Genomic DNA, 24,250 nt, shown 5'->3' on the forward strand with positions numbered 1-24,250 from the left:
TGAAACTTGTCAGTCTATTCTTCTTCTAAGAAATTAAGGCTATTCCATGCGAGAAATTACCAAGGAACTGAAGATCTGGTATAACGCTGTGTACTACTCCCTTCACAGAACAGCACAAACTGGCTCTAACCAGAATAGAAAGAAGAGTGGGGGGCCCCGGTGCACAACTGAGCAAGAGGACAAGTACATTAGTGTCAGTTTGAGAAACAGACGCCTCACAAGTCCTCAACTGGCAGCTTCATTAAATAGTACCCTCAAAACACCAGTCTCAACTTCAACAGTGAAGAGGCGACTCCGGGATGCTGGCCTTCTAGGCAGAGTTCTTCTGTCCAGTGTCTGTGTTCTTTTGCCCATCTTAATATTTTTTTATTGGCCAATCAGATGGCTTTTTCTTTTCAACTCTGCCTAGAAGTTCAGCATTCCGGAGTCGCCTCATTAACAATGTCTACACTGTATTTCTGATCAATTTGATGCTATTTTAAATGGACAAAAAAAAAATGGACATTTCTAAGCGACCCCAAACTTTTGCACGGTAGTGTAATTACAAATCATTTGTAAACTGCAAATGAACTGCAAGAAGCCCAAACAGATATATTGGAATATAACGTACTTTCAAACCTTGCTTATCACATGTCCCGATTATTCGTGGAAATAATTGGGAACAGATTTACCAAATTAAAATCAATTGAAGCTGATTTCTTGGTATTCAGAAAACTTGGAATGCCAAAGAAAAGCACAGAATTTGGCCCGTAGGCTGCCAGTTGGGGAACCCTGGTCTAGTGGTAGTTCTGCTGCCCCCTGGATCACATGACAGTGAATGCAGCAGTTTGATCCCCTGTTCCACCACTCACTCTCCACTATATCCCTGTCATCTATTTAATCTGTTTTAATATGTCAATACATCTTCAAAATACACTTAAAATATATATTTTTAAAGAAAAAAAATGTTTCTGTATAGAAAGTCAATTAACAAATTCATACCTCATCAGTTGTTGATCATCAATAGTTTAATTGACCTAAATGTACAAGCCAAACAGTGATCAACTAAATAACAGTCCATCCCAGTGCATTGTCCATCAATACAAGAAAATAGAAAACAGTTAAGCATTTGTTAAAAATGGATCTTTACACAATATGTATGGCATCTTATGGTAAAAATCTACCATGTGGTAGAACCACCACCTATTTTAGTTATTGAGCTGCATAGTCATGAACAGTTGTAATTTAGTAGACTGAGTTGGCATTGCAGTCCGGTACAGAAGAGAGCAATGTGGAATACTTCACCACACAGCTGAAAGCAGTAGAAAACAAGTGGTCTCGCTAGTAAAACATTGAAAAAAGCATTCTATTAATATGGCAGATGTAGAGAGAAAACATTTTTTACTTCTCAGGTATGAAAAAATTAAATGGTAAAATATTTGTTTTATTAAAAGGCATGAAAAAGATGGTGATTGTTAATTTATTATGCCCTCTTTGCCTTTTAGGCTAAACAACAAGTGGTCTTAAATGCATGGTGCCTAGATAGTTAGCCCGTGCCTTGAATATGGAAATATAATGGCTCATTAGAACATTTATTTTCATTGCACCTGCACCAGTAGAGCAAATATTTTTCACATTTACAGTGCACCACCACACACACAAAAACACTCTTAACATTTCATTCAGTTGAACTAAGAGAAAAACACTGACTGCTATAGTTCTCTGTATGACAGACAGACATGGATCCTTGACTGATCCAGGGGTCGAATTACAGGTTGCTGGGCACCATAACATATTAGATATATTTACATGGGTGCCTCCATAAGTATTAAATATATACAGAACAAAAATAAAACACAACATGCAACAATTTCAAAGATTTTACTGAGTTACAGTTTATATAAGGACAGCAGTCAATTGAAATGAATGAATTAGGTCCTAATCTATGGATTAGGCCGGTTGGACGTACTGCAAAATTCTCTCAAATGACTTGAGGCTTATGGACATTAAATTCTCTGGCAACAGCTCTGGTGGACATTCATGCAGTCAGCATTCCAATTTCATGCTCCCTCAAAACATGAGACATCTGTGGCATTGTGTTGTGTGACAAATCTGTACATTTTGGAGTTGCCTTCTATCGTTCCCAGCACAAGGTACACCTGTATAATGATCATGCTGTTTAATCAGCTTCTTGATATGCCACACCTGTCAGGCAGATGGATTATCTTGGCAAAGGAGAAATGCTCACTAACAGGGATGTAAACAAATTTGTGCACAACATTTGAGAGAAATAAGCTTTTTGTGCATATGGACCATTTCTGAGATAATTTATTTCAGGTCATTAAACATGGGACCAACACTTTACATGTTGCATTTATATTTTGTTCAGTGTGTTAACTTTATTCAGACACTATTTGTAGTTTTGAACCCTGGGATGGGCATTTATTCCTGCAGTATATCAGTGTGTTTCAGGATGGACTTGTTCACATGGCGGTGCATTTCTTGGGAGAGCTTGTGTCTGCATTTGCCTTCTGTCTGATGCTTTCTGTTGAAAAAGAAAAAGGAAACTCCTTTGTTCATTCAAGTTGACCTACGGGCTACGGACCATTACTGGTAGAGATGATAAAAGATGGTCAAACCAGCATTTAATGTACTTATGTAATTAATAACCACAATATCGGTGGTGGAAAAAGTACTAAATTGTCATTCTTGAGAAAAGTACAAGTAAATACTATACATCAAATTCCTTATATTAAGCAAAACAGACGATACAATTTTCTTGTTTTTTTAAATTTACAGAGAGCTAGGGGCACACTCCAAAACTCAGACAATTTATAAATGCAGAATTTGTGTTTAGTGAGTTCGCCAGAAAAGTGGCAGTAGGGATGAAAACCCGTTATATTGGTAATTGAATTGGATTATATTGCTGTCCTACCTGAGCACTCAAAATGTGACCAGTGCTTTTGGGTGACAGGGAAAATGTATGGGAGTAAAAAGTACATATTTGCTTTAGGACTGTTTTAGAATAAAAGTAAAAGTTGTCAACAATATAAATAATAAAGTAAAGTTCAGATACCCTTTCAAAGTACAGAAATACAGCCGGTGTGATGCAGTTTGCATCCTCTGATGCAAAACGCAAAACACAGCATCTTATGATGCAAAATGCATCACACCGGCTGTATTTCTCTACTTATATATCATGAAAACTTCATTGCTGACATGCAATTTTTTTGGGACTATATCAACAATGGGCTAATGAAACAAATACCAAAAGATTGAAGTACTACTTAAACTACTCTAAGTATTTTTACTGAGTTACTTTACACCACTACATAATATGCTCATAAAGCTTTTGGACAACTACCTCCCCCAGGCTAGACAGCAGTGTGGTCTAGGGGAAGCTGGGCAGTGTTCAGTAGGCATGTAATGAGTGACAATGATTGGACAGTACAGTCCGTTAAGAACATCCATTGTTGTTTTTGATTTTAAAAAATGCTATTCGCCCATTGTGCCCTGGTGCTCAGGTTCGAATACCTGATGGGTGTTGACTCCCGTCCCCCGTTCCATTGACTCACCAGCTAGGTCGGTCCTGGAGATCCCCGTCAGTCCCTCATACAGGCCTTTGATTGGGTTCTCCCCTGCGATGACTACTCCATGCAGCCAGATCAGCAACATACGGTGCCCATGCTCCTTGAAGCTCTTTGTACCTAACATATGTGAATGTCATAAGAGACATATATAAAATAGGTGGGCTACAATAAGGACAGTTCTGGGCTTAAGTGCCTTGCTCAAGGGCACAACGGCAGGATATGGTACCTGGGATCTGTCAATTAACCCTCTAGGTTGAACCAGCAACCCTGTTCAGCCTGGTCAGCCTCTCTCACCTAAAGGCTACCTGTCAGCCCAGGCTGCTAACTCCTTATTCCTTAGGCTCTTTGGTGTTTACAGATCTGAAGGAATCATATGAATGTAAGCAATATGGCGGAAGCGCCCTTAAAATCAGATAGAAAGCTAGATGGAAAAGTTGAATTTTCACTTAGACCTATGTGATTGCTTCAGATCTGAAAATTACAACGAGCTAGGCTCTGGGGGTTATTTCTAGACCAAGCCAACACTTCACCTGTCCACTGCTGCTCTATGGAGCGTATGTGGGCATCCGTGAAGCCCCAGTGTTGTGCGAGGCTCTTCCACTCCCCGCGGGACAGGTCTTTGGTGGCCAGCCTCCACGTGACAGAGCGCAGGTGCTGGGTCTCCACCTGGTGGTCCTGCTTAAAGCTCAGCTGCTTCCCCAGCCACAAATCATCATCGCTGATCACGTTGTCCTGGTACACAAAGAAAGGGTGTGTGTTTGAGATTGACTGCATTGCAGTTGAGCTGCGAAGCAGACTGATATTTGATTCTGAAATTCTAAAACACTCATTCCGGAATCGTGATGATCTGGTACAGCTGCGAAGACCTAAAGTAGTCGATCTCAACATGAACAAAGTAGAGCTGCAGGCGCTACCTTGCAGTTCAATGATGGAAAGAGTTTTTACATTTGCGTTTAAATATGAACCTACCTTTTCCCACTTGTAAAAGCGGTCTGCTTTGATGATCATGTCCACTAAGATGACATGGTTTCCTCTGGCTGCCACCTCCAGAGAAGTCTTCCCCTGCTGAGAGTACCAACACACAGCCACAACACTGGATTCAATATGACATACAGTACATCACCTGGGTCCTGGGTCTTGTTCATTAGCACTAATTCACCTGGGTCCAGTTCATTAGCACTAATTCACCTGGGTCTTGTTCATTAGCACTAATTCACCTGGGTCCTGTGTCTTGTTCATTAGCACTAATTCACCTGGGTCCTGTGTCCAGTTCATTAGCACTAATTCTCCTGGGTCTTGTTCAATAGCACTAATTCACCTGGGTCCTGGGTCCAGTTCATTTGCACTAATTCACCTGGGTCCAGTTCATTAGCACTAATCATTAGCACTAATTCACTTGGGTCCTGGGTCCCATCATGAGCGCTAATTCACCTGGGCCCGGCTCATGAGCGCTAATTCACCTGGGCCCGGCTCATGAGCGCTAATTCACCTGGGCCCGGCTCATGAGCGCTAATTCACCTGGGCCCGGCTCATGAGCGCTAATTCACCTGGGCCCGGCTCATGAGCGCTAATTCACCTGGGCCCGGCTCATGAGCGCTAACCTGGGCCCGGCTCATGAGCGCTAATTCACCTGGGCCCGGCTCATGAGCGCTAATTCACCTGGGCCCGGCTCATGAGCGCTAATTCACCTGGGCCCGGCTCATGAGCGCTAATTCACCTGGGCCCGGCTCATGAGCGCTAATTCACCTGGGCCCGGCTCATGAGCGCTAATTCACCTGGGCCCGGCTCATGAGCGCTAATTCACCTGGGCCCGGCTCATGATGAGCGCTAATTCACCTGGGCCCGGCTCATGAGCGCTAATTCACCTGGGCCCGGCTCATGAGCGCTAATTCACCTGGGCCCGGTTCATGAGCGCTAATTCACCTGGGCCCGGTTCATGAGCGCTAATTCACCTGGGCCCGGTTCATGAGCGCTTTCACCTGGGCCCACCATGGCGCTAATTCACCTGGGCCCGGTTCATTAGCGCTAATTCACCTGGGCCCGGTTCATTAGCGCTAATTCACCTGGGCCCGGTTCATTAGCGCTAATTCACCTGGGTCCGGTTCATTAGCGCTAATTCACCTGGGTCCGGTTCATTAGCGCTAATTCACCTGGGTCCGGTTCATTAGCGCTAATTCACCTGGGTCCGGTTCATTAGCGCTAATTCACCTGGGTGCTAATTCACCTGGGTCCGGTTCATTAGCACTAATTCACCTGGGTCCTGTTCATTAGCACTAATTCACCTGGGTCCTGTTCATTAGCACTAATTCACCTGGGTCCTGTTCATTAGCACTAATTCACCTGGGTCCAGTTCATTAGCACTAATTCGGGGGGAAACAGTGAAATGAGAGGTACTACCTAAACTTATCTAATAAGCAATACTTGTTGTTTTCTGTTGCAAAATGTTTTTCTCCGCTGTGCTCTGATTAACAGGATCCTGGCATAGTCTTCAGACTGGAATTAAATAATGCTTGAGCCCTTTAAACACACTTTAACGGGAATAGGGGAAATGATTTCATTAAACCAGTGAGACACTGGCTGGTGCCATACTACACAAAGAGCCCATGAGATGTTAACCTAGTCTCAGGACTATTACTCACAGGAGGAAGCGTCTGCTGTGCCAGACTGATGAGATTTGAAAATAAATGGAAGCTTTCATACCATCAAGGAAAATAAAGTTGACATCATTGAAATTTATTGCAAGTGTGACTGTCAGTGAAACACGTTATCTGTATTGATAGGATTTAGATACCATATCTTCAGTGATTGATACCCTCAATGAGTTGTCCAACCACATTGGAAATTAGATACCAAATTTCAAGAGGTTTTATCCACGCGTTATTAACAATCCATTACAACGCCCACATACAGGCGTTCTTGTTTGCTCCGCCATGTTTTAATGGATCACTTCACTTCTAAAGGTAAATAAAGAACAAGATAAAAAAATTACCCTTTAAAATGAGATTCAATCAAATACCTTATCCGGTAGTTTGAGGTTAACCCCAGCTATGAGGATAATCTCAGCGATGTCTTGTCTTCCATGCTCTGCTGCGATGTGCAGGGCTGTTTGGAGCCTCTGTAAGGAAGGAGGTAGAGAGGGAAGGGAGAAAGAACGAGAGAGTGAGACGGAAAAAAGAGAGATGAATTAGGTCATTAGTGTTACAAGTGCTATGGCAGTTCCTGTACAGAAGCCTTCTGTTCTATGGTCTTTACCTCAATGATAATGTACACAACTTCAAACACAGATCACGCAACCTGATGACTCAGAATCGATACAGACACTTTAAGGTACACGATGCACCATTGGCCTAACAAATCATTGAATGCATAGAATGTTTCCATACAGTAAGGTGTTTATGTAACGCCCATAGAGAGTGGAAACATTACTCACATTGTCAGATATGTCCAGATCACATTCAGCGTCTATTAGCAGCCGTACCACCTCGGTGTGATTGTGGAGCACGGCGAAGTGAAGAGGGGATGTGTGTTGCTGTTCAAAACACAAGGTCAAATTAGATACACATTGATGGTTACCACATACAGATGCCACGTAAATAATAATAAATTATACTTGTAAAGCGCTTTTAATTATGCAAGAATAATCTCAAAGTGCATAAAATGAAATATAAACTAGGAAATACATTTAACAAGACATTTAAAAATATATAACAATATCATGAAAACAACAATAGGAGTCTAGGAACGAGGCTAGTCCAGCTGATAGAGATGAGTCTTAAGGCCTGCTTTAGGAACGAGGCTAGTCCAAGCTGATAGAGATGAGTCTTAAGGCCTGCTTTAGGAACGAGGCTAGTCCAGCCGATAGAGATGAGTCTTAAGGCCTGCTTTAGGAACGAGGCTAGTCCAGCTGATAGAGATGAGTCTTAAGGCCTGCTTTAGGAACGAGGCTAGTCCAAGCTGATAGAGATGAGTCTTAAGGCCTGCTTTAGGAACGAGGCTAGTCCAGCCGATAGAGATGAGTCTTAAGGCCTGCTTTAGGAACGAGGCTAGTCCAGCCGATAGAGATGAGTCTTCAGGCCTGCTTTAAATGCACCAAGAGTCTGAGCAGCTTTGAGATTGTCATTGAGGGAGTTCCAGAGGTGTGGTACGTGGGAGGAACAAGGAGGTGTAATGAGTTCGCACTCAAAAAGACGTTGCATAAAGCTTACTTCATTATTCAATGTGTTTTATAATGGTCACTGCATCAGGGATAACTTACACAGACAGGTATTCAGTAAGAACCCATTACACCTCTTTGTTTGTCTGAATTGGTGGGTTTTACACACCAGCCAAGCTTCTGGGGGAGTGTGATGGTTCTCTTTTGATTAGTGGTACATGGGAGGAAAAGGCCTGTTGTACTGTAGCTTGTGGTCTTGTTTCAGACACAAACTAAAACAAAGATCTATGGAGAGAACCTATTCTGCACTGAGGCACTGAAAAAAAACACATTTTGTGTCTTGGGCGGATCCAGTGGTCTAAGCTGCTGCCTCCAGGACCCTACTGCTGCAGCATGGGTTTAAAACTAGCATGGCAGAACACCTGTTTATTGACTCTCTCTATCCAATACAACAAACATATGAGAGGAGTGGGACTGTCCTACTCCTTAAAAAATAAAGTAAATAAAACACTCACTGAAAACGTCAATATAGGACATGCACTGAATTATACAAACAAATGTGGCACCAATTCCCTGAGTAGGAAAAAGAGAAAGTGGAGAAGACATGGTGCAGATGCTGAACCCTACTGGTGTATTCTGAGCTGTTGGGCTTAACTAAAAGACCTGGCTGTTCACTATTGTAATTTGAAAGAGGAGCTAACCAAGTTGCAATAAGTGCTACCAACTATTCCTACAGGGGAGCTAACCGATGCACAAACTAGTGTAGTATGTACAGTATGGTTAAAGGTTGGCTTGCATACTCACACCATCCACCGTGTCTGTGTTGACGCCCGCCTCCAGTAGCAGACTGGTCTCCCTCTCAAAGCCGTGCTGGGCCACGTAGTGGAGGGCATTCATATTCTTCTGCACAGACAACAACATAGTGGGACAGGTCACAGTTCAGACTCACTAATGTACTTCTCAGTCTCACACATTAGTTGGCACTTTGACATTATACATCTATCCAATTATCTATCCATCTCAGATTCAGTCTTAAATGTAAGTGTGATAATCAGGTACTACTTTAAACTAATTACAATTTACTTAGTCTTTATAACCCCTTTCTAAGACATATTTAGATGCTTTAGAAATCATGTATTATCATCCATGCCAGTCTCTGCAAAAGTTAACATCATTGTCTTGGAAGAGAAGGTCCCAGTCAGTGCATAGGAAGCACCCACTTCTAGGTGGTCCTCTGCCCATACGTTTACAGCTATATGAATATATAGATGAATGCTCTATAAAGCCTTTATGAGTTATAGTTCATTGAAAGTTGACCCTTACGTTTGTCAGCGCGTTGACATTACAGCAGGCCTCCAGCAGTAGTTTGACACATTCATAGTGACCTCCATCAGAGGACAGGTGCAGAGGTGTCAGTCCGTCCTGGAGAACCAAATATCACGTCACAACAGGCCTCCATCAGCTTTACATTCTATCAACAGAATAGGGAATAATCAACCATATAAAATAGAACAAGTAGCAGTAAGCCTAATTATTATAGTAAAATAGAATGTTATTTCCTGGCAAAATAAAGGTTTAGAAGCTAAACAAATTCATAGTAAACTTTTTTCTCTCATCATTATCCATAGAAAGTGAAGCAGGAACCACGACAGCTAAAAGGCATTGAATATAAAATATAGTTTCTGGGCTGCTTTTAACCCTACACCACACCTGACAGTGACAACATGTTCTTTACTCACTATGTTTCTCTCGTCAATGTCCACTCCTGTCTCAACTAACTTCTGCAGGACCTCGTTATGTCCATGCTTGGCTGCTAGATGGATGGCCATGTTTTCATCCTATACAATATATATATAAACACATCAAAGACATCATGTTATATTTACATGATAACATCTTAGTTACAAACACACACGAAAAGTAATGTAAAGGCGTTTTCCAAAGGTGTTTAAAGTTCATGTTTACTCTCTCGCTACTGTAATACTAGCCTAATCATGTATTAACCTATAAGTGTGTATGTGTGGACATGTGTCAACGTCTGAACCTACCTTATCCTTGAGGCCGTGAGTGCAGCCCATACCGATGAGGAACTCAACCACCTCTAGTTGTCCATGTTCTGCAGCCAGGTGAAACGCTGTCTTCCCAGACTGACAGTAAAACAGGGAGTGAGGGATTAACTAGAAGAAGACAGTAACAGTAATGACAACATCACAGTATGACCAAATGACACTAATGACAATATGACCAAATTACAGTATGAAAGTATTGACAGTATGGAATAACCGTGTCTTCTGTTCTGCCCCAAACAGGGCTCGAACTAATAACCTCCTGCACAAACACACAAGCCAACTGTTTTAGCCAACAGAGCAAGGGACTAGTCTGTCACTCTGTAAGCGACAGTTGGCTGTTGGGGGGTGGGGCTTGATGTCACTGATGTCCAGCCAACATGCGACAAGCAGGTTTGACATCCTAGTAAACACATCTAACATGGCACAGGATAAATAATAGGTAGCATAGTAAACCCTCAAGGTATCTGTTGTGCACAGAGGGTGGTGATACTGCATCAAATTCTTAAAGTAAACAAGATTTTTTTTAATTGTGTCATCATCAATTTCCCTTGTAAATCCTGTAACCAGGCAGGGTTGAGACTAAAGCACACACAGGGAGAGTATAAGGAAAGGAAAGCCCTAGGACAGTACTGGGAAAGTACTGGGAAAGGAAAGCACTCCCAGGAAAATACCAGTTCAAGGAATTTGCTATGAAAGGTCTTTGAAAGAACTAGGAAAGTGCAGAAAGCGTGCTAGTGAAGAACCGGTAATGTGGTGTGGGGCAGTCACATTGTCCACCCTGTCCAGCAGTACATCCTCTACTAGGTCCTCCATGATGAACTCCAGCACTCTGCTATGACCCCGCTGGGCGGCACAGTGCAGCAGGCCCAGCCCATTCTGACAGAGAGACGGATACATAACATATTATAAGTCTTATTATAATACAAAAATTAATTGTAAGACAGAAATGACTGAAAGCCACCTCAAGTGGTGTGATCTGGAAAACTTGCTGTCACGTTCACTGTCTTCAAACTCCCTGTCATAGATGAGCCAAGGCGCAACGTGCATGTAATTCCACATCTTTAATAAAGTGAAACCTTCACCAAAAAAAAGGTAAACAGAAACCGACCGTGACGCAACTGTGGCACAGACAGAAAATAAATAATTACCCACAACATTAGGTGGGAAAAAGGCTGCCTAAGTATGATTCCCAATCAGAGACAATGATAGACAGCTGCCTCTGATTGGGAACCACACTTGGCCAAAAACAAAGAAATAGAAAACATAGAATGCCCACCCAAATCACACCCTGACCTAACCAAAGAGAAATAAAACGTCTCTAAGGTCAGGGCGTGACACTTCCCCCAAACCGAGTGAGATGGAGTACATTTGTCAATGGCCTATGCTCCTCATAGGAGCCAAAGGCTTAGGTCAAGTAAGTCAGTCAATTATCTTACAGAGCACTATATTTGCAAGCTTTAAAAGGCGTAGTATGCAGAAATTTCTCCGCCATTGCCTGGATGCTAAAATTCTAAAATGTTTGAATGTAATTTTTTTAATTAAACTCTTTATGACAATGTATCATTCTTTGAGGGTCTAATTACACCATAACACACTGGTCTGACACAACCCTGCAAAACACAGTATGCTGGCTTGCAAAGTGATGTGTAATTTTTTGAGGAATCCAGCCAGAGTAAGGATATCCAAAATTGAATGCTGGGGTAGAGAAGTTTGATTAATGAGACCTAAATCATCTAAACTGGAACCGCCATCTCAGTAACTGGTGCAATAAGTCCAACTACTAACAGATTGAGTTAGTTCAGAAAAATGTTGCATGAGATTAATCAAAATTCTGAGAACAAACCTGCAGGGAAATATGAAGATGATTGGTTTTGAGCAAACATGAATTTGTAATTTTATTCAACAAGCTTGTTCAAATTCAGCTAACTTCGAGCAGTATTTGTTGAGTGAACAAACTTGAACACATCAGCTCAACTTCTTGTCCTTTTGAAATCCACCCAACTCAGAGTTCCCCTGATTAAGCAATATGTTAAGTTGGCTTTTCTTTTGTGTGCATAGGTGTGAATACAAACAGCATATTGTTTGCCTGAATTACACAAGCTATGACTAGTTACAATGAGACACAATCGTAGAATAGACAGAATTAAAACACTATAACATGAAGATAATCGCATGATGTAGTTCTATCCACGTTTTTACATCATTGGGGGTAGGATCCGTTCCATTGAATTTGGTCAACTCATATAATTAATTGAATAACTTACTTTGTTTTCACAGTTGAGCTTTGCGCCAGAGGCCACGAGGATCTGTAGGATCTTGAGGCGACCAAACCAGGCTGCCAGCAGCAGAGGATTCATACCAAACTGAGAAGGGACAGCATGTTGTAGAAATAGAATGAACACACACATTTTCTAAGTACCTGCTGCAGTTCACTTTACTCACCCTCTTCTGGACTCGCAGCCAATTTGATCTCCATGATTATGTAGCCTCCATCTCTGCCTCATATATAATATATATACAGTGCCTTCAGGAAGTATTTTCCCCTTGACTTATTCCAAATGTTGTTTTAAAGCCTGATTTTCAACATGGAGAAAATTGTTTTTTTTTCACCCATCTTAACACAATACCCCATAACGACAAAGTGAAAACATGTTTTTAGAAAATGTTGCTAATTTATTGTTAATTAAAAACAAAAATATCAAATTTACACAAGTGTTCACACCCATGAGTCAATACATGTTAGAATCACACCTGAGAACACATGGATTGTACAATATTTGCACATTATTATTTGAAAGATTCTTCAAGCTCTGTCAAGTTGATTGTTGATCATTGCTAGACAGCCAGTTTCAAGTCTTTCCATAGATTTTCAAGCCGATTTAAGTCAAAGCTGTAACTACAGTAGGCTACTCAGGAACATTCAATGTTGTCTTGGTAAGCAACTCCAGTGTATATTTGGCCTTGTGTTTTAGGTTATTGTCCTGCTGAAAGGGGAATTTGTCTCTGTGTCAAGTGTGTTCCCTCTCCGGCCTCTAGGTCACCAGGCTGCTCGTTATGGCGCACACCTGTCACCATCGTTACGCGCACCTGCGTGTCGTCAGACTCACCTGGACTCCATCACTTCCCTGATTACCTTCCCTATATATGTCACTCCCTTTGGTTCCTTCCCCAGGCGTCATTGTTTCTGTATTATGTCTGTGTGCTGTTAGTGTTTCTTGTTTTGTATTATGTTCTGTTTATTTGATTAAAACACTCCCTGAACTTGCTTCCCGACGCTCAGCGCACATTGTTACACCCAGTGTCTGTTAGAAAGCAGATTTATCCAGGTTCTTCTAGGATGTTGCCTGCGCTTAACTTCATTGTAAACTAACTAGTCCTTGCCTATGACAAGCATACAGTGCCTTGCGAAAGTATTCATCCCCTTTGGCATTTTTCCTATTTTGTTGTATTATTTGGATTTCATGTAATGGACATACACAAAATAGTCCAAATTGGGGAAGTGAAATTTAAAAAAATTACTTGTTTCAAAAAAATTAAATAAACTGAAAACTGGTGCGTGCATATGTATCCCCCCCTTTTCTATGAAGCCCCTAAATATGATCTGGTGCAACCAATTACCTTCAGAAGTCACATAACTAGTTAAATAAAGTCCACCTGTGTGCAATCTAAGTGTCACATGATCTGTCACGTGATCTCAGTATATATACACCTGTTCTGAAAGACCCCAGAGTCTGCAACTTCACTAAGCAAGGGGCACCACCAAGCAAGCGGCACCATGAAGACCAAGGAGCTCTCCAAACAGGTCAGGGACAAAGTTGTGGAGAAGTATAGATCAGGGTTGGGTTATAAAAAACTATCTGAAACTTTGAACATCCCACGGAGCACCATTAAATCCATTATTAAAAAATGGAAAGAATATGGCACCACAACAAACATGCCAAGAGAGGGTCGCCCACCAAAACTCATGGACCAGGCAAGGAGGGCATTAATCAGACAGGCAACAAAGAGAACAAAGATAGGAAGGAGCTGCAAAGCTCCACAGCGGCGATCGGAGTATCTGTCCATAGGACCACTTTAAGCAGTACACTCCACAGAGCTGGCAAAAAAAGCCATTGCTTAAAAAACAAAAATAAGCAAACACGTTTGGTGTTTGCCAAAAGGCACGTGGGCGACTCCCCAAACATATGGAAGAAGGTACTCTGGTCAGATGAGACTAAAATTGAGCTTTTTGGCCATCAAGGAAAACGCTATATCTGGCGCAAACCCAACACCTCTCATCACTCTGAGATACTAAACGATATCATAACCGCCATCGATAAAAGACAGTACTGTGCAGCCGTCTTCATCGCCCTGGCCAAGGCTTTCGACTCTGTCACTCACCGTATTCTCATCGGTAGACTCAACAGCCTTGGTTTCTCAAATGACTGCCTCAGCTGGTTCACAAACTACTTCTCAGATAGAATTCAGTGTGTCAAATCGGAGGGCCTGTTGTCCAGACTTCTGGCAGTCTATGGGGGTACCACAGGGTTCAATTCTCGGGCCGACTCTTTTCTCTGTATATATCAATGATGTCGCTCTTGCTGCGGGTGATTCCTTGATCCACCTCTACGCAGACGACACCATTCTGTATACTTCTAGCCCTTCTTTGGACACTGTGTTAACAAACCTCCAAACGAGCTTCAATGCCATACAACACTCCTTCTGTGGCCTCCAACTGCTCTTAAACACTAGTAAAACTAAATACATGCTCTTCAACCGATCGCTGCTCCCACCCGCTCGCCTGACTTGCGTCATTACTCTGGACGGTTCTGACTTAGAATATGTGGACAACTACAAATACCTAGGTGTATGGCTAGACTGTAAACTCTCCTTCCAGACTCATATTAAGCATCTCCAATCCAAAATTAAATCTAGAATCTATTTCACAACAAAGCCTCCTTCACTTACGCTGCCAAACATACCCTCGTAAAACTGACTATCCTACCGATCCTCGACTTCGGCGACGTCATCTACAAAATAGCCTCCAACACACCAACTCAGCAAACTGGATGCAGTCTATCACCGGGCCATCCGTTTTGTCACCAAGCCCCATATACCACCCATCACTGCGTCCTGTATGCTCTCATCGGCTGGCCCTCGCTACATATTCGGCTGACCCACTGGCTCCAGGTCATCTATAAGTCTTTGCTCTGCCTCATCTCAGCTCACTGGTCACCATAACAACACCCACCCGTAGCACACGCTCCAGCAGGTGTATCTCACTGGTTATCCCCAAAGCCAACAACTCCTTTGGCCGCCTTTCCTTCCAGTTCTCTGCTGCCAATGACTGGAACGAATTGCAAAAATCGCTGAAGTTGGAAACTTATGTCTCCCTCAATAACTTTAAGCATCAGCTATCTGAGCAGCTTACCAATCACTGCAGCTGTACACAGCCCATCTGTAAATAGTCCATCCAACCAACTACCTACCTCAACCCCATATTAGCCAATCCAACTACCTAACTCTTTTGTACACCAGTATTTCTACTTGCACATCATCATCTGCACAACTATCACTCCAGTCTTAATTTGCTCAATTGTAATTACTTCACTACTATGGCCTATTTATTGCCTTACATCCTTACTCCATTTGCACGTACTGTATATGTATATTTCTATTGTGTTATTTATTGTACCTTTGTTTATCCCATGTGTAACTCTTATTTTTTGTTGCACTGCTTTGCTTTATCTTGGCCAGGTTGCAGTTGTAAATGAGAACTTGTTCTCAACTGGCCTACCTGGTTAAAACATTTTTTAAATAACCATGTTTTTTTTTTTTTTTTTTTTTTTTAATCGGCAGGGACTGGGAAACTTGTCAGAATTGAAGGAATGATGGATGGCACTAAATACAGGGACATTCTTGAGGGAAACCTGTTTCAGTCTTCCAGAGATTTGAGAGGTTCACCATCCAGCAGGACAATGGCCCTAAGCATACTGCTAAAGCAACACTCGAGTGGTTTAAGGGGAAACATTTAATTGTCTTGGAATGGCCTAGTCAAAGCCCAGACCTCAATCCAATTGAGAATCTGTGGTATGACTTAAAGATTGCTGTACACCAACGGAACACAACCAAATTGAAGGAGATGGAGCAGTTTTGCAAAACTCCCAGTGGCAAGATGTGCCAAGCTTATAACATAATTACACTTTGACATTATGAGGTATTGTGTGTAGTAGGCCAGTGACACAATCTCAATTAAATACATTTTAAATTCAGGCCGTAACACAACAAAATTTGGAAAAAGTCAAGGGGTGGGAATACCTTTTGAATGTAATGTATACAGTGCATTTGGAAAGTATTCAGACCACTTGACTTTTTCCAAATGTTGTTATGTTACAGCCTTATTCTAAAATGGATTAAATACTTTCCCCCTCATCAATCTACACACAATATCCCATAATGACAAAGAAAAAAATGGGTTTTATAATAGTTTTCAAGCTATGAGACTCGATATTGAGCTCAGGTGCATCCTGTTTCCATACAACTTGATTGGAGTCCACCTGTGGTAAATTCAACTTATTGGACATGATTTGGAAAGGCACACGCCTGTCTATGTAAGGTCCCACAGTTGACAGTGCATGTCAGAGCAAAAATCAAGCCATGAGGTCAAAGGAATTTTCCATAGCACTCCGAGACAGGATTGTGTCGAGGCACAGATCTGGGTAAGGGCACACTAAAAAAATTCTGCAGCATTGAAGGTCCCCAACAACACGGTGGCCTCCATCATTCTTAAATGGAAGAAGTTTGGAACCACCAAGACTCTTCCTAGAGCTGGCCACCCAGCCAAACTGAGCAATAGGGGGAGAAGGGCCTTGGTCAGGGAGGTGACCAAGATCCCGATGGTCACTCTGACAGAGCTTCAGAGTTGCTCTGTAGAGATGGGAAGGACAGAAGGACATCTCTGCAGCACTCCAACAATCTGGCCTTTACGATAGAGTGGCCAGACAGAAGCCACTCCTCAATAGAAGGCAGAACACAGGTAACTTAGAGTTTGCAAAAAGGCACCTACAGGACTCTCAGACCATGAGAAACAAGATTCTCTGGTCTGATGAAAACAAGATTGAACTCTTTGACCTGAATGCCAAGCATCATGTCTGGAGGAATCCTGGCACCATCCCTACGGTGAAGCATGGTGGAGGCAGCATCATGCTGTGGGGATGTTTTCAGCAGCAGGGACTGGGAGACTAGTCAGGATCAAGAGAAAGAATAACGGAGCAAAGTACAAAGAGATCCTTGATGAAAACCTGCTCTAGAGCGCTCAGGACCTCAGACTGGGGTGAAGGTTCACCTTCCAACAGGTCATCGACCCCAAGCACAGTCAAGACAACGCAGGAGTGGCTTCGGGCAAATCTTTGAATGTCCTTGGGTGGCCAAGCCAGAGCCCGGGCTTGAACCTAATCTAACATATCTGGAGAGACCTGAAAATAGCTGTGCAGCGACGCTCCCCATCCAACCTGACAGATCTTGAGAGGATCTGCAGAGAAAAATGGGAGAAACTCCCCAAATATAGGTGTGCCAAGCTTGTAGCGTCCTACCCAAGAAGTCTCGAGGCTGTAATCGCTGCCAAAGATGCTCCAACAAAGTACTGAGTAAAAGGTCTGAATGCTTATGTAAATGCGATATTTCAGTTTATTTCAAATTTGATAGAAACCTGTTAATTCCTTGTTATTACAGGCTATTTTGTGTGGATTGAAAAGGAATTAAAACAGTTTAATCCATTTTAGAATAAGGCAGTAACATAACAAAATGTTTAAAAAGTCAACGGGTCTGAATGTTTTGTAGGTTAATTTAGAATGTAGGCTACAACCTTATGTCTGTTGTAATGAAGAATATTGCAGGAGCACAAGCAGGACACAGTCAACACATTGCAGTGGCCAAACACATTAAATCACCATTTAGACTGCCTGTCTGTGTCTTACTTGTGTTTGATGAAATATTCATCATCACAGTCATTATAATGCCAGTGTCCTGAGACAAAGGGTGTTTACTGTGTGTGTGTGTGCGCACATACGTGTGTGTGTGCGCATACGTGTGTGTGTGTGCATACACGTGTGTGTGTGTGTGCATACACGTGTGTGTGTGTGTGCGGGTGTGTGTGCGCGAGCATGCACTTTTGTGTGTGCCTGTGCAGAGAACCAGACAAGAAACACTGAGTAAGGTCATTTCTACGACCCCCCCACGTCTACGCTGATGAATATGAAGGTGTCTCTAACTGTTACCTCATTATACACCCAAATGAACTGCATTACAGAGACAGAGTTGTCTCAAGGGCTCATAAACAAAGGTGGGATGTTATGAGCAATTTTACGCACAGTTCATTAGAAAATGCAGATCATGGCTGAGTAACTGCAATAAACTTTGTGAGGCCATAGCCCACAATAAAATACTGTCTGTATGAGTGTGAGTGTGTTTGTGAGTGTGAGTGTAAGCATGAGTGTGAGTGTAAGCGTGAGTGTGAGCGTGTGTGTGTACCTACACTGTCCTCCACATCCACCTCATTATTATGGTCTAGTAACAGACGTAGAGCCTGCTCGTTCCCAGCCCCTGCCGCCCAGTGCAGCGCTGTACGGCCTTTCTGTGGAGAGCGAGAGGAGGAAGAGAGAGAAAACATAATGAGAATGGTGAGAGAGAAGGAGCGAGAGAAACACAATAGAGAGGAGAAACAACCCGATAGAGAGAGGAGAGAGAGAAACAACCCGATAGAGAGAGGAGAGAGAGAAACAACCCGATAGAGAGAGGAGAGAGAGAAACAACCCGATAGAGAGAGGAGAGAGAGAAACAACCCGATAGAGAGAGGAGAGAGAGAAACAACCCGATAGAGAGAGGAGAGAGAGAAACAACCCGATAGAGAGAGGAGAGAGAGAAACAACCCGATAGAGAGAGGAGAGAGAGAAACAACCCGATAGAGAGAGGAGAGAGAGAAACAACCCGATAGAGAGAGGAGAGAGAGAAAACAACCCGATAGAGAGAGGAGAGAGAGAAACAACCCGATAGAGAGAGAGGAGAGAGAGAAACAACCCGATAGAGAGAGGAGAGAGAGAAACAACCCGATAGAGAGAGGAGAGAGAGAAACAACCCGATAGAGAGAGGAGAGAGAGAAACAACCCGATAGAGAGAGAGAGAGAGAGAAACAACCCGATAGAGAGAGAGAGAGAGAAACAACCCGATAGAGAGAGGAGAGAGAGAAACAACCCGATAGAGAGAGGAGAGAGAGAAACAACCCGATAGAGAGAGGAGAGAGAGAAAAACAACCCGATAGAGAGAGGAGAGAGAGAAACAACCCGATAGAGAGAGGAGAGAGAGAAACAACCCGATAGAGAGAGAGAGAGAGAAACAACCCGATAGAGAGAGGAGAGAGAGAAACAACCCGATAGAGAGAGGAGAGAGAGAAACAACCCGATAGAGAGAGAGAGAGAGAGAAAACAACCCGAATAGAGAGAGAGAGAGAGAGAAACAACCCGATAGAGAGAGAGAGAGAGAAACAACCCGATAGAGAGAGAGAGAGAAACAACCCGATAGAGAGAGAGAGAGAGAGAAACAACCCGATAGAGAGAGGAGAGAGAGAAACAACCCGATAGAGAGAGAGAGAGAGAGAAACAACCCGATAGAGAGGAGAGAGAGAAAACAACCCGATAGAGAGGAGAGAGAGAAACAACCCGATAGAGAGGAGAGAGAGAAAACAACCCGGTAGAGAGGAGAGAGAGAAACAACCCGATAGAGAGGAGAGAGAGAAACAACCCGATAGAGAGGAGAGAGAGAAACAACCCGATAGAGAGGAGAGAGAGAAACAACCCGATAGAGAGGAGAGAGAGAAACAACCCGATAGAGAGGAGAGAGAGAAACAACCCGATAGAGAGGAGAGAGAGAAACAACCCGATAGAGAGGAGAGAGAGAAACAACCCGATAGAGAGGAGAGAGAGAAACAACCCGATAGAGAGGAGAGAGAGAAACAACCCGATAGAGAGGAGAGAGAAACAACAGCAGAACATAGCGAGAGGAGAGAGAGAAACAACACGATAGAGAGGAGAGAGAAACAGCAGAACATAGCGAGGGGAGAGAAACAACAGCAGAACATAGCGAGGGGAGAGAAACAACAGCAGAACATAGCGAGGGGAGAGAAACAACAGCAGAACATAGCGAGGGGAGAGAGAAACAACAGCAGAACATAGCGAGGGGAGAGAGAAACAACAGCAGAACATAGCGAGGGGAGAGAGAAACAACAGCAGAACATAGCGAGGGGAGAGAGAAACAACAGCAGAACATAGCGAGGGGATGGCGAAATACATTTGAATGTGAAATGCTTTTGATGTGTTTTTAGTGTGTAGCTGTTCTTTCATATTGTTGTTTTACAGCCGCAAACCAAATCGCCCAATGTAGGACAATAAAGTGTTCTGAATCAGAATGAAATAAAACACAACAATAATGTAGGCATGAAAGGTGGTTTATCTGCAGTGGACGTGAGCATGCAGATAAAGAAGCTTGAGGTAGACAGAAGCTCTCTCCCTTTCCACTGGAACAGATACAGTAACAGCTCTGAAAGGTTATGTAAAGTCTAGGTTAAGATACTTCCACTATATAACCACATAGACAGCTTCATACTTTCATGATCCCTGCAGAGTAATTCAGTTCATCAAGACAGAGAAGAAAACATAAGTTGCATGCTATATTTTACTGCAAAAAACCCCAAAACACTTTTATTATGCAGCTTATTTGCAAGAACATTGAGTGAGAAACAGTTAAGGACCTAGTGGTGAAACCTTGGGCCATGCTAGCCAGGAGAAACAAGTCAGAGGGTGTTATTTCACCACAGTGAGGTGAAATCCGGGTCATATCCTTTTCCCGGGACAACAAGATGCTGGTTTCCTTTTCTTCAAAGCACAAACGGCAGGAACAAAGCTACAGCTGCTAAAGCCTTGGCAGTGTGGCACTGACTGACTGGCATCGACTCTGTCAGATCAAATCCTTCCTGGGTATTTGCACTGTGGTTTACTAATGGGAATTAGTACAGCTTAGTAGAAGTTTTGTGGAATTAGTAGTTCTTGTGAACTCACTTTCAGTCAGGTTTCAACACAACAATAGTCATTATCATGAAAAACATGCATAGCATCCCGTATTCAATTGACAGTGGTAAACTATTGTGTGTAAGTGTGTGTGTGTGTGTGCGTGCGTGCATATGTGTGTGTATCTGCCAACGACTGTGACTGTGTGTATGCTCTCCAATCCCGTACATGCACTCACTTTGTTTTTGGCCTTGATGTCCACTCCTTTCTTCATCAGCTCCCGCATTTTGTCCGTGTCGTTCCTCTTTGCTGCATCGTGGAATTCATTCTCCGACCGGAGCACTGTGACATGGGCCATGGAAAGGAGGATGGGAGAAACAGGAACAAGCGTCAGGCTCTATCTCTGTTCACAAGGAGGGGGCAGGTAGTCTAGTGGTTAGAGCGTTGGGCCAGTAACCGAAAGGTTGCGAGATCAAATCCCCCAGGTGACAAGGTAAATATCTGTCATTCTGTCCCTGAACAAGGTAGTTAACATACTGATCCCAGGCCGCCATTGTAAATTTTAACTCTTAAATATCTATCCAATGGATTTTGTGATGTATGGATCACTGCCTCAGCCATGGATTGATCTGTCAAATGTATTTATTTGCCTTCATGTTGATGCCTGTCTTTTTTCTTACCCCCTTTTCTTCCCTTTGCGTCCTCTAAACCTCCGAGTCACACGTCCTCCAAATCAACCGCACTTCTTAACACCCACACGCTTAACCCGGAAGCCAGCCGCACCAATGTGTCACCGTTCAACTGACGGCAGAGGTCAGCCTGCAGGAGTCGCTAGAGCGCGATGAGCCAAGTAAAGCCCCCCCCACAGCCAAAACACTCCCCTAACCCGGACGACGCTGGACCTGGGATCGAACCCAGGTCTGTAGTGACGCTCCTAGCACTGCACCCGTCACGGTCGTTGTATGGAGGAGACCAAGGCGCAGCGTAGTAAGCATACATACTTATTTTAATGGAGGAACAAACACTGAACAAAACTAATACAAAACAACAAAAACAAACCGTGAAGCTATTATGGCTAGTGCAGACAGGCAACTAAACATAGACTAAGAACCCACAAACTGCCCAAGGAATATGGCTCCCTAAATATGGTCCCCAATTAGAGACAACGATAAACAGCTGCCTCTGATTGAGAACCAATCTAGGCAACCACAGACATATAAACACCTAGACTTACAAAAACCCCTAGGGATAACTGTGATTTGGTCTGTGTAGTCTTCCTACTGTATTCATGAAGTGTCTTTAGTGCTGATCTGGAATCAGTTTAGTCCTTTAATCACAATTAATATGATTATATGGAAAGGGGGGAACTGGTCCTAGATCAGGACTCTTACTCTGAGACTCTTTATGACTACAGACACTGGTTTCTCTTATGAGACAACAATGACAGACTGGTTGAGACTGACCTAGATCGGTCTATCTCGGAGGTTATATGCTTGTACTATGGACAACATTGCCAGGCCTACATCAAACGGTACATTGAGCATTACAAGTCAGAAAACGAATGCAACCAGTGGAGGCTGCTGAGGAGAGGACGGCTCATAAAAATGGCTGAAACGGAGTAGATGGAACGGCACTAAACACATGGAAACAATGTGTTGGATGTATTTGGTACCATTCCACCCATTCTGCTCCAGCCATTACCACGAGTCTGTCCTCCCCAATGAATGTTCCACCAACCTCTTATAAGTGCAATGATAAACTAGCGCTAAAACAACAGCTAAACACCTCACCACTAGACCAGGGTTCCCAAACTAGGTCCTGCTAATATTCTATAAGTGGTGCAGGAGCTCAAGCAGTAGAACATTTGAGGTGCTGGTATTCAGCTCCAACGATCTGATGCCCAAGTCAAGCACTACTACAATATAATATTTCAGAAGTAATGTAAATCAAAAGGCTATGGTTTCATCCTATAAGGAGGAACCATATGAGCCCTGTCATGAGCCCAACATAGCCTAGCATTTGAACTGGCTTCAGTTCATGGTAGCTCTTATCAATTAATCAATTATTCTGACTGAATCTGTTCTGATACAGTGTCCGCGCGTGCAATAACCTGATAAAGGCAGGCTGCCTAGACTAGTACAGTATATAGGCCAGATGAGCAGAGTAGGCATCACAACAACCAATACATACAGCTATTCCGTTAGTAATGAGAGAATTATAAATTCTTACAGATATCATCCTCTGAAACCAGATCGTCCTCCATTCTGTCAGTGATTCCAAAACGGCACTGATTCAGTTGATTTCATTTTTTTGTCGTAATCCGCGATCTGATTCCCATCAAATAGTCTATTATCTGGATCCAGCGATTCTACTATGCAGTCGAAGTGCCGCACACATCCGGGTGTTGAGTGTTGAGCTCAGAGGGACCAGCCCACATTCATTGCCTATCATTTAGATATGAGAGAGAACAACTGGAACGATCTATCATCTCAGATCGCAATAATATTTAGCCTGTAATGCTGCGCATAGATGTAAACTAGGCTTTCTGCCTCACATAAAGCCTTATAATATTGTATTATGGCGCCTAATGTGTGTAGCCTAATAACTATATTTTTGTCGTTTTAAACCAGCTTGGTTGTTATTTATTACGCAGTATATATTCTTACAAGTCATTATAGTTCATGATCTATAAAACACCATACAGACTTGAATAACTTGAATAACCATGAGTGGTTATGGACGCTTATAAGTCAGTGTCTTAACACATAAAGTATGTTATGATAAAGCATTATAGGTAGGTACTTCATAGAAAGTTTAACCGAATATAATTTAATTGAGAAAAAATGTTGAAACCCTGGAATGTTTGCTCATAGCTGACACAATCACATTTCTTGGGAAATCTACTCTCTCATCTTATGGCAAACACATCTCCGCCTTCTGTATCCATGGGGCGAGAGAGAGAGAACAGTCAATAAGAAACCCCAGACTGTTTGCTCATAGCTGACAATACTGAAACTAAAGAAAAATCTTTGCCAGTCATCATGTATTCCACAAGAGGGAGACATCTCTAAGCAATTCCTTACGATGTAGGTATCTGCAGTTTGAAGTAGCCAGTATGTATCTCTTATCACACTATACTTGCATTCTCATGTTTCTTTAACTCCCATCGTATTTATCTGTTGTTGATTATGGTGATATTATTTATCAAAGTGCAACTGCTACTACTCTTAAACCTTTGGATGCCATCTACCATTAGTGCCCTTCGTTTCATTACAGGTGACAGTTTGATACTCATTACTGCATCCTGTATCATCTCATCTAACTTTGGTGTTGAAGTACAGACACCTGATGTTTTATTTGTGCTTCCCATGACTGTGTTTTTGTATTATAATGTTTACATACAGTACCAGTCAAATGTTTGGA

General features: G+C 42.7%; 1 protein-coding gene and 1 long non-coding RNA gene across 6 annotated transcripts; one reads left to right on the forward strand and one right to left on the reverse strand.

Annotated features, from left to right (window-relative positions):
- Window positions 1-985: 985 nt before the first annotated feature.
- On the reverse strand, window positions 986-23,223 carry ankdd1a (ankyrin repeat and death domain containing 1A). 5 transcript variants are annotated; one of them, XM_029639594.2, is made up of 15 exons: window positions 23,057-23,223; window positions 21,066-21,169; window positions 18,304-18,402; window positions 12,056-12,154; window positions 10,560-10,667; window positions 9,771-9,869; window positions 9,462-9,560; window positions 9,046-9,144; window positions 8,527-8,625; window positions 7,000-7,098; window positions 6,586-6,684; window positions 4,539-4,634; window positions 4,100-4,301; window positions 3,555-3,686; window positions 986-2,524 (listed from the first exon to the last, which is right to left on the reverse strand). In XM_029639594.2, the coding sequence occupies exons 1-15, from the start codon at window positions 23,088-23,090 to the stop codon at window positions 2,463-2,465; spliced, it is 1,530 nt and encodes a 509-aa protein (XP_029495454.2). In that variant the 5' UTR covers window positions 23,091-23,223; the 3' UTR covers window positions 986-2,462. The 5 variants fall into 5 exon arrangements, with proteins under 5 accessions (XP_029495454.2, XP_064868267.1, XP_064868269.1 ...); XM_065012195.1 differs by having other exon boundaries at window positions 9,771-9,899; XM_065012197.1 differs by lacking the exon at window positions 18,304-18,402 and having other exon boundaries at window positions 9,771-9,899.
- Window positions 11,119-12,140, forward strand: LOC135565388 (uncharacterized). Its single transcript, XR_010461605.1, has 2 exons — window positions 11,119-11,205; window positions 12,069-12,140. It is a non-coding gene; the product is annotated as an uncharacterized LOC135565388 (long non-coding RNA).
- Window positions 23,224-24,250: the final 1,027 nt, after the last annotated feature.

The sequence above is a fragment of the Oncorhynchus nerka genome, linkage group LG27, assembly GCF_034236695.1.
Source record: "Oncorhynchus nerka isolate Pitt River linkage group LG27, Oner_Uvic_2.0, whole genome shotgun sequence".
In the NCBI taxonomy this organism is placed as follows: domain Eukaryota; kingdom Metazoa; phylum Chordata; class Actinopteri; order Salmoniformes; family Salmonidae; genus Oncorhynchus; species Oncorhynchus nerka.

Coding starts and splice junctions, on each gene's coding strand:
- ankdd1a (XM_065012195.1), bottom strand. CDS start 23,090: ATGGAGGACGATCTGGTTTCAGAGGATGATATCT. Junction 9,561..9,770: donor CTCACGGCCTCAAGGATAAG/GTAGGTTCAGAC, acceptor TATATTGTATAG/GATGAAAACATGGCCATCCA. Junction 2,525..3,554: donor CTCCAGGACCGACCTAGCTG/GTGAGTCAATGG, acceptor CTTTTTCAACAG/AAAGCATCAGACAGAAGGCA.